Source organism: Crinia signifera, chromosome 7 (assembly GCF_055691185.1).
Source record: "Crinia signifera chromosome 7, ASM5569118v1, whole genome shotgun sequence".
Lineage (NCBI taxonomy): Eukaryota > Metazoa > Chordata > Amphibia > Anura > Myobatrachidae > Crinia > Crinia signifera.
The window spans coordinates 163,710,032-163,720,699 of record NC_139223.1 but is presented as its reverse complement, the minus strand read 5'-3'; the positions used below and the strand labels follow the sequence as shown (position 1 = coordinate 163,720,699).

General features: G+C 47.4%; 1 protein-coding gene across 1 annotated transcript; it reads left to right on the top strand.

The window, feature by feature from the left end:
- Nucleotides 1–1,489: 1,489 nt before the first annotated feature.
- On the top strand, nucleotides 1,490–2,842 carry LOC146019593 (gamma-crystallin-3-like). The gene is made up of 3 exons (XM_083152089.1): nucleotides 1,490–1,498; nucleotides 1,990–2,232; nucleotides 2,567–2,842. The coding sequence occupies exons 1-3, from the start codon at nucleotides 1,490–1,492 to the stop codon at nucleotides 2,840–2,842; spliced, it is 528 nt and encodes a 175-aa protein (XP_083008215.1).
- The last annotated feature ends 7,826 nt before the right edge of the window (nucleotides 2,843–10,668 follow it).

The following is a 10,668-nucleotide window of genomic DNA, read 5'->3' as shown; positions in this document are numbered from 1 at the left end:
CCCTATAATCACCTTACAGTACAATCAATATACTGTGCACCACCACCATACAGTACCATCAATGTACTGTGCACCCCATCATCACCATACAGTACCATCAATGTACTGTGCACCACCTTCACCACCATGCAGTACCATCAATGTACTTTGTACCACCACATTCCCTAACATCAATGTAATGTGCCCCACCACCATACAGTACCAAAGATGGACAGCACTGCAGGATTAACTATACATTATGGGCATGATTGATTATGGCACTATTCCCCCCTATTCCCTCATCCCACATGCTGCATACTATCCCAACACAAGGTGTAAGATGGCAGGACTAGCAGAAACATGGTCCCACACAAAGGTCCATAGTGTGATCCGATATTATCAGCAGCAGAAATTCACCACAACATATTGAGGCGTATGCTGCTAAGGTTAAGTCACAGAAATAGTCTTAGGTCTGGTGCACGGCCTTTGTAACATCAGAAAAAATGTTCCCGATGAGCAGTGATCTGGCCGAGCAAACATGTCCCCCACCGGGAGTGAGACAAACCCAAACTTATTTCCATGGCATGATGTTACATTGTATACAGTACAAGTTGGTAATGAATTACATCTCTTGATGCAATCTTTAGATGTACACATCTGATCACATATGCCTCAGTGTTGGACCATGTTTTCGTGGTTGACATGGCAATGTTTGACACATGAAAAGGTTGACATGAGCATTTAAAAAAAAAAAAAAAACATATTCAAAAGATTCCAACCACATGGACTCTGATTAGGATTGTTAAAGTGTGACGAGAACAGCAGTAGCAGAGAGTGGCACCTGCCCGAAGCATGGCAAACAAAATAAGGGATTTTGAGGGGATGTGGTAAACTAATTTGAGGACTATGTACTGAATGTTGACCATTTTGTGTGTGGACCTTTCCCATGTCGACCTTTCGCTTGGCCTTTTGTCCATGTCAACCATGTGTCAACCTTTTGACTTTGCACTCTGTCCACCATAACCTTTAGGGGCAGTAGGGGTTCTACCTGCTCCGGCCTGCTGGTAAATTAGAATAATGACTTATTATCTACCTTACACTACACAGATAAAGGATAAAAGATCCAGTTGTACCCATGACGTTATGATGAGAGATGGTCCATGTGACGGTCACTCAGTCCCACAGATAATGCCGATGCTCTGTTCATACAACCTGACAATGGAGGCCTCACATACACTGCAAACCTGATGTATTGTTTTCTGATCAATGCTTTCTGAAAAATGAATGTGTCATGGAACGTACATGAACAATAGTCACACAGACACAGACACACAGACACACAGAGACAGACACAGACACACACACACACACACACACACACAGACACACGTCTTTTACATAAAGAGGATAAAACACTTTGCTTACAACGCATTCAGCTCAGGTTGTATATAAGCCTCCCATTCCCCTGTCCCCAGTACACTGTGGGTTTGGACACATTTGAGTCTACATCATGGGAAAGGTGAGTCTCATATAAACATTTTTATTCAATTATAGAAGCAAACTTTCATGTCCGATATGACAGGAGGAAAGAGAATCCATGTTTTGTACATTTAAATGAAATATAAATGACCATACATGTTTGAGAGATTGAACTGATGAAATCTTGGCAAAGAAAATTGGGCGTTATTTAGTCTAATGCCTTTTCTCCCAGAAGCTGCGGGAGACAAATGATTTTTTGGCTACTCCTTCACAGCTCTAGAAGAGAAGATAACTAACCCACATCCTGGCCACTTCCTAGTGAAGTGGGAAGGAAAATGTGAAAATCACCTGCAATTGTTGAGCTACCGGAATTGGGCAGGGCTGAATGACTGGAATCCCATCATTTGGCTCCACCTCATGCCACAGACTTGCAAATTGGGGGCAAATTGAAAGTATAAAAAGAAATTGGATAGAAGAATAAATACATCTTTTTGAAATGATTAAATGACACCACTGTATTTCTTCCCACAGATCATCTTCTACGAGGACAGGAACTTCCAGGGCCGCTCCTATGAGTGTAACTCTGAGTGCCCGGACATGTCCTCATACTTCAGGCACTGTAACTCCATCCGGGTGGAGAGTGGAAACTGGATCCTGTATGAGCATTCCAACTTCAGGGGGCACCAGTACTTCCTGCATAGAGGGGAGTACCCCGACTTCCAGCAGTGGCTGGGGTACAATGACTCCATTAAGTCCTGTCGTCTGAGCCCACAGGTAATAATAAATATTCATGTACAATTAACAAATTGTGTTCCCTGAAATGTAGACTTCTCCATATAATGCTGGACATTAAAGTGGATCTTTGCGTAAAATCTTGAATACTCCTGAACCTTATGGTTAACTTACTGTATTGTGCTTTCTAAGGCTAGGCTTTTATCCAGCATCATAGCTCATTCATGTACAATTTACATATTGTGTTCCTTAAAATGTAGACTACTATACTACATATAATGCTGAAAATAGAAGTGGATCTTTGCATAAAATATTGAATAAACCTGAAGTCTTTAGTTACCTTACCCTGTAATTTGATGATACATTTTTTATCTAGCACCAGGGATCATTCAGAATCAGGATCTATGAGAAAGAAGACTTCCGAGGTCAGATGATGGAGTTCACAGAAGACTGTCCCAATGTCTATGAGAGGTTCCGCTACCAAGACATCCACTCTGCCAATGTACAAGACGGATACTGGATGTTCTATGAGGAGCCCAACTACCGGGGACGTCAGTACTACCTGAGATCAGGGGAGTTCCGGAGATACAATGACTGGGGAGCCACCAACCCCAGAATTGGTTCCTTCCGACGTGTCCACCATATGTATTAAAATTGCAGAAAAATAAAATCTGTCAATTATCTTTAGTCTGAATATCTCATTTCTTATTTATGTGTTTTAGTTAAATCTGTAAGTGTCATATCAGCCTAACTATCCCCCCAATCCAGTTACTACACTGTGTGCATGTGTGTGTAATCTCAGTTCCTTCACCTTGACTCCCATTAGGACACAAATTCTGATGGCATTTTCTTCTCTTTCTTCAATTGGTCCACCAACATGTTAATATCCATGTGTCAGTCATACTTTTTTGCATGTAGCACCGAAAGGGCTCACATTAGGGTGAGGTATCAGAAAGGAATTGCTTGTGAGGTATTTATTCTCAGTTTAAATTAAATTAATGACACTGTCAGTGTGTCCATCACTTAATGATCAAATGGTATTAGGTCGATAGGTGGACATTGTATAGGGACAACAGTCTATATCAGACTAGAAATAGGGGAACCACAGTTGGCATTGTCTTAGTACTGCAGAACTACTTTAACCCTTTGGGTGGTATGCCCGGAAATTTTCGGGGCTCAGCTGCTCTGCCACAATTTCCGGGCATACCACTATGCTGCAGTAGGTGTGTGCCAGTGGTGCCTCCAGCTGTGCACCACTGGCGCACCACCTCTAGGGACCCCCTCCCCACCGCTCTCCCCTTCAGTCCCCACCCTTCACCTCCACTCCAGCGATCATATGCCGGAGCTCCCCTGCAGCTTCCCCAGCCGCCATTCACTTTACAGCAGTGATGAAGGTAGCAGGCTCAGGGATGTTCGGGGCGGCTCAGGGGGACTCAGGAGCGCTCAGGAGTTCAGGCGCCCGAGTCCTCCCAAGCCACCGCATACATCCTCGAGCCTGCCGCCTGTGGTCACTGCAGTGGTGTTCAGCCTCCGGCGTTTCTTCTGCGAAGGTGGGGGGGGGGGACTCCTACGTTCTGTGGTGGGTTTTGCTGGGGCAGGACAAACCTGTCCTGGTAGGTTTGTCCTGCCCCAGCAAATCCTACCATTCAAGGGGTTACATTGGGTGCTTAATGAAATATGTGGTTAATAAAATGTAAAGAAGTTTCCCATGGATACAAACATGACTGAAAAAATGCAATAAAATGATTGAATATGGTAATGATGGAAAAAAATATTAAAAAGTAGTGAAAAATGCAATAATTGATTTGCTGGTGTTTGTCCTTGAACCTTGAACCCCTTCAGTTGTACTCCCGAGAATTTTCCGTGCTATGTGCCCAGACTGGCAAATACGAAAAATTCTTGAGATTGCTACTGTCTGCACTGCTTAATGCCTGGCAGCGCCCGGCTCCAGCTGCCCAGCCTTGCCTCCTTCCCCCCGGCTGTGTGCGGAGTACCTTGTTAATATGACATTACATGCAGTGGTTGATCTAGTGCTTAGCGGAGCCAGGAGACACAGTGGTGGGGGTGTTTTTGGGAGATCTCCCCAAAAAACACTTACCCAGTGGTGTCCGCTCCCTAAAAAAAAAACCACCATCGAAGGATTTAAGTCAATTATGCAAATAGACCAGCAGTTAAGGCAGGTGACCATACCTGGTCTGAGCACCAGGAACCACAGTTTTTGTGAATATGTAAAGTTTCTCTGGTAAAAAGCCTGAAACGGCTCCGGAAGCTAAGACTGGGTTCTGATGGCATCTGCTTCCTTTTATTCAGTTCGTCTACCAACATGTTTCCAGCTGGTTGTTTTTTATTCAGTTGTGGTTTATTTTCTAAATCAGTATTATTGAGAAACCATAATATGTCTTCTACAGGTACATTTCTTTTTCATATCTATTATCCTGTAATGTTTGGTAGTGTGTGCAGTATCCTTGAGGTATGATGACGTTTTTTTGACCAGCGGTTGCAATAAATAATCTATGAATGCAGATTCATCAATATTGTTTTCTCAGAAATGAAAAAAAAGACTTCATCTAAGAACCACTAAAATTCATACTGGAGAACAACTTTTTTCTATATTGACAACATAATCTTCCTCTGGCAAGGATGATCGCAAAGCCTTGACCACTTCTGTGAACGTCTGAATATTAATGGTGGAAATTTCCTAAGATGGAATGTTACTATGGGCAAACAATCAGAATATACTTCTTATTCATTTTGTACATTCTACAAGATAATAGATATTTATTTATTATTTATTAACAGGTTCTTATAGCGTACACAAATTACGCAACGCTTTACAGAGCATAGTTATAATCAAAAACACATAACAAATTACAGTACAAGACAGTTTAGGACAAGTACATGGTAAATATGGATAGTTGCATGAGGGGACAGGACACTGAAGCAATCATCAGGGTGGCAGTGGTTTCAATATTCTAAGAAAGGCACATGAGGAGAGAGGGCCCTGCTAGTGAGAGCTTACATTCTAAAAGTATAAAGATACAGATGGAGCCGGCGTTGTCTTTGCAGGGGATGGCGGCAGAATCGACAGCCGCCATCCCCTGCATCCCCACGAGATGCACGCGTCCCCTTCCGACGGTGCTTCCCCCGGGTCCCCGCAGGCTTGCCGGCGGTCACCCAGGGTTCCCACCGCCTCCCTGCTCCCCCCGCCGCCTCCCCTATCCCTGTCTGTGTCCCTGAAGCGGAGACAGACAGGGTTCCCATCGCCCCGCCGCCCGGAAACTGAGACGTGCGTGCGTGTGAGACGCACGCGCGTCTCAGTCAGGTGGAACGCCGGGCTGCTGGCAGATCGCCAGCGGAGACAGTCTGGTGATTCGCCAGCAAGAGGGAGCCCAGCTCCATCTGTAGTATCTGATTAGTGGCCCACAGCCACTAATTCCCATGTGACATAGAACTTCTATCTTAGTAAATTTCCACCAATGAGTCTAATATACATCTTTCATTCTTAGTCAAGAAGTAGTCAACTTTCTCAATCTCTCCATTTCCATTAAAGAGGACATGATACATTCCAAAACTTACATTAAAAAAACGGACAACCAAATCTACATTACAAGAAACAATGAGCATTACTCTCATGTTAGAATAAGTTGTATGGTAATTGCAGTGAAGATGAAGTACGCAGAAGACAAATATCTGTAATAAAAATATGACTCAATACATTCTGTTAAGTGGCATCTTCTTTGTCAAGGCCCAATTTTACTCGTGTGAGTGTCAACATTGTTGTGAGAAATGTGCAAAATATCTGCTAAAAATGCCAAGGTCAAAGTCGACGAATAAGAATAATTTTAGTTATTGCCGGCAAGTTATATGAAGTTAATTAATTAAAGATTTGTCGCTGTGAGTAATATTGGCATTTTTAGCTGATATTTTCCAAATCTGGCACTCAACGGGTTAAAGGACATAATCTCCCAAAAAACAATACAAACTTTACCTATGATAAAAAGCAAATCTTAAGATCCAACTTATAAGAAGTGTCCACCAATAAAATCCAGGAACCCAATCAGGACTAAGGGATTTCAAATCTCCACTTTTTGATTGTCACACCATATTACGTTTATACCCAGAGCTTGTACTACTGCGGATGTAGTTCATGCAATAGTTAGCATCTGCTGTAAAAACAATGTGGGGAAAACAAAAAGATCATAACAATGGGGGTTATTCTAATTCACTCTTTCTGACAAATTCCTTCTTAGATGGACATAACCATGTGCACTGCAGGGAGCAGATGTAACTTGTGCAGAGAGAATTAGATTTGGGTGGGGTTTTACTTCAAAGTGAGATCTATATTGCAGTGTAAAAATAAAGCAGTCAGTATTTACCCTGCACAGAAACAAAATAACTCATCCAAATCTAATTATCTCTGCCTATTTTACATCTGCCCCCCCTGCAGTGCACATGGTTTTGTCCATCTAAGAAGGATTTTGTCAGAAAGAGTGAACTAGAATAAGGCCCAATATACTGTATGTTCGACATCATTTTTTTGTTTATTTACCATCCATGTAGTGATGAAAAGTACTTTATAAAATGACACCAAAAAACACTTAAAAAACTAATGTCAACCTTTTGTTGTGTTAACCATTTCCAAGTCAAGCTTTTGCTTCTGTTGACCTTAAGTCTATGTCAGCATAGTCCATGTCAAAAATTAGACACTGTCAACCGTTTATACCATAAGCGCACAGAGGACATTGGCTCACCACACACAGCCTGGTCAGTACACAGTGCATGACCCACAGCCTGGTAAGTAACTAGGACTCCAAGATATTGGTGACCATTCGCAGAGACATCCAGCCTTATGCCAATAGCGATGTGGCTCATCCTGATTTGTAGCCTTCACTAGTGGCCAGTCCAATATCAGATATTTTCCAGCAGCTGCAGAACAGATGGTATAGTCGCTGGAGAGCCAGCAGGCAGGCGACATTCAGTATAATGTGGATTACAAGGATTGTGGCTCTTAGTAAAATTCCAAGTGGTTACATTTTAAGACTATTTATATCCAATCAGATGTTTGAGGTGTTGTGTGAGGGACGGTATCATATATGTGATTGCCAGCAGGTACACTATGATGTAGATTACAAGCACAGTGTTCTAATAATCTGGGGTGAATTCGGGGTTAACCCTTGCTGTGTATGGCAGGTCTGCAAGATGTTGATTACAGCCTGAACTGTGCTTCTGTGGCCGAGGTGGTGAAGCCACAGCAGCACCTGAGTCTAACCCTGACTCTATTACTATACCCTGAGTCGGCTGGCACCTGCACAGCTCTTAGACTTCGCCACTAATAGTCGCCATTCCATGGCAGACTAGCTCCACCCTGTACTTGGATGCCACCTGGTCTTACGTGGTGACACAAAGTCCCAACCGAGTCAGGGTACTAGTAGGAGGATACACTGACTAGACAACACAAAGATAAACTAGGCTCTGCACATGCAACCTTGCAGACATGGACAGAACACAGGATTTGTGGCTTGGCCACTATAAAGCAAATCTGATTGAGCATCTTGCCAACAAATGTGCTGTGTAGTTGAGAGGCATAGATGGGTCAGCGTTAGGAGGGATTGCTGACACCTGAGTGCCATTGGAGAAGCCAGGGGTATCTCCAGGTAAGCTGGCTCTCAGATGTTATACGCCATTATCATGTGGCCTTACCCTGGGCTATTAGGCACAGACATACTGTATGGTACTGTTTATGGGATGGGTTTGGGAGTGTGGTTCCCCCTGTGTTGGTACGGCTGGTCTGCTCCAGGTTAGCACACCCTAACACTTTATTAACACTTATGGTTTCCCTATCACATTGTATATATTTTGTATTTTAATCACACCTTCACTTCCTTACATAGCACTCATGTGCTTCAGAAAACCGATGGCTGAATAAGCTGGAGGTAACATAAACTACCGAAGGAGTCTGAGATGCCTGCACTTTGGTTGTGGTTTATGTTTAGGCTATGATGCTGCAGCTATAGCCAATTAGGGAGTAGGGAGGAGTTTCCTGTTGTAGGAATAGCCAGAGAGTCAGGTGATCTGCACTCTGGTCCGGTTTTCCAAGGAGCAGGTTGGTTTCAGACTCTCTCCTGTACCTTTGACTCTTTCATTCTTACTTATTCCTTTCGCTGTCAAATCTACTTCTCTCCACTTGCCTTTTGCACCTATCTTTCTCTGCCGTTCAGCTGCTCCTGGGGGATTTTGTGCCAGATAGTGTAGCGCTGCTGCTGCCCGGCCTAGCCATGCCGCGCCCGCGGAGAAACATCCACCCTCCCTCCCGTTTTGCACAGCCCGGCTCCCCCTCTGCTCCCCCAACGGCCAGCGTCACGCAGGCCGGGCGGGGAGGCAGAGCGGCGGCGAGAGTGGGTCCACAGCGGCGGGGCGCGAGGTCCGCGTCATCGGCTGATGACGCGGTGGCGCGCGGCGCCAGGCCGCAAGCTAATAGAGCGAGTAGCGCTCCCGCCCGGGGTAGCGGAGGCACCCCCGGCGGAGGTAGTCAGCGGGGCAGGCGCACGCGGTCTCAGGGTCCCGCAGCAGCAGGCACAGGTGCATCCGCGCCTGTCCAAGATGGCCGCCGGACGTGTGCTGGTTCTGGTACACAGCCCAGGGATTTTCCTGCTCAGCCAGCCCAGCCTACTTTGCCCACGCAGGGCCACCCCTCCACGGGGTCCCCCATGACTCCCTTAAGGAGGGCAAGGAGCGGGTGGCTCTCTAGGGCGCGCTTGCTATCCCAGCGCGTCAGGCTATCACAGGCAGCGCAGGCTATTTCAGCCACGGCTGCAGAGACAGCGTCCCCTGGAGTTGCGCAAGCACCCTCCACTGAGGTGGATATGGCGGTGGTGCGGCAGCTGGTAGCGATGCTGACGCCGCGGGCGGGTCAGCAACCTGTACAGTCGGGGCCTGGGAATCAATCTACTGCTGTCCTCCCTTCTGCTCTTTCTAACCGGGACCCTGCGGCCCACGTGCTGGCAGCTCTGGGAACGCCTGTCACGAGGATGGCTTCCACACCGCCAAGGGACGCAGTCGTGCCGACACCGTCGCAGCACCAGGCAGAAGGGGCCATTGCCGGGCCGTCAGAGGTGGCTGGTCCTTCCGGAACAGCAGGTGCGGCTACAGCGGGAGCTGTGTCAGGTGGGTCAGCCAGAGCACGCAAGAAGCGCAGGCGCAGGTATTCCCGTACATCCTCCTCCTCGGGGTCAGAGTCGGTGACCTCCGGCGAGGAGGGGGGACGCAGATCCAGGCACAGGCGCAGACGCTCTAGGAGACACCGGAGGCGCTCGCAGTCCTCCAGTGGCGACTCGGGCTCCCCGTTGTTTCCTAGGGGGCAGGTGGTCCACTGCGAGAATACGGCAGTACTAAGAGGCCTCAGGCGCAGCGTAAGGGATAGGATAAGGGAGGGCAGATACGTCAGCTTCTTTACCATGACTGCGCAAGATGAGAAGGACTATCGCGAGGCGAAGCGTAAAGGGGGGATTGGCGAGGCGGCCTACTGCACGTATCAGAGATGGCAAGTGGGGCTGTTTATGTTTGCTGCATGCTACTTGGAGACCAGACCCCAGGAGCATATGAATGTTATTAGATACATCCATATGATGCACGCCATGTATATGGACGACGGCGAGAACGTCTGGCGGGCTTATGACGAGCAATTCCGACGGAAGCAGTTGGGTTGTGAGATCATGGCCCTTGGCGCTAAGGATGTCGAGGTGTGGATATGGCCCTTGGCGCTAAGGATGTCGAGGTGTGGATGGGTAAGAAACCGTCGGTTTTGACCTCCGCCGCCCCGGCTCCGGTGGTTCCAACACCTGCGTCAGCCCCGCGCAGGGCCCCCTCGTCTTTTCGTGGGGGCTCTGGAGGGGGGCAGTCAGCGGGCAGATGTTTTGCTTACAACGGGGCAGGATGCGCAGCAGGTTCCCGCTGTAAGTTTCGTCACCAATGCTCCAAGTGCTGGGGAGGACACCCGGTTAAGGAGTGCACGCGTGGCAAGCAGGCTGGGGGGGCGCCCAGGCAAAATGCCGGGGCCAACCCAGCCCCTGCTCCTCCTCAGTAAGGCCCCGTCTCCAGTGAGGGGCAACCGCCTAGCCAGTTGGCTGGGGCGTTACCCCCTCCGGGAGGAAGCGTGGTTTCTGGCCGCGGGTTTCTCGCAAGGATTCCTCCTCCCCATTCAGGGGGAGGTGGCGTCCGGGTCTCCGAGAAACCTGAAGTCAGCAATCGACATGCCTCAAGTCGTCCTGGAGAAGGTCGAGAAGGAGGTAAACTTGGGCAGGATGGTGGGGTCCATTTCCTGAACCTCCGGTTCAGGGTTGGTGCTGTCACCTATTGGAGTGGTCCCCAAGAAAGAGACAGGCAAGTTTTGTTTGATACAGCATCTGTCCCACCCACCTGGATTGTCCGTGAATGATGCAATTCCTATGGAGTTGTGTCCCGTACGGTACCAATCCTTTG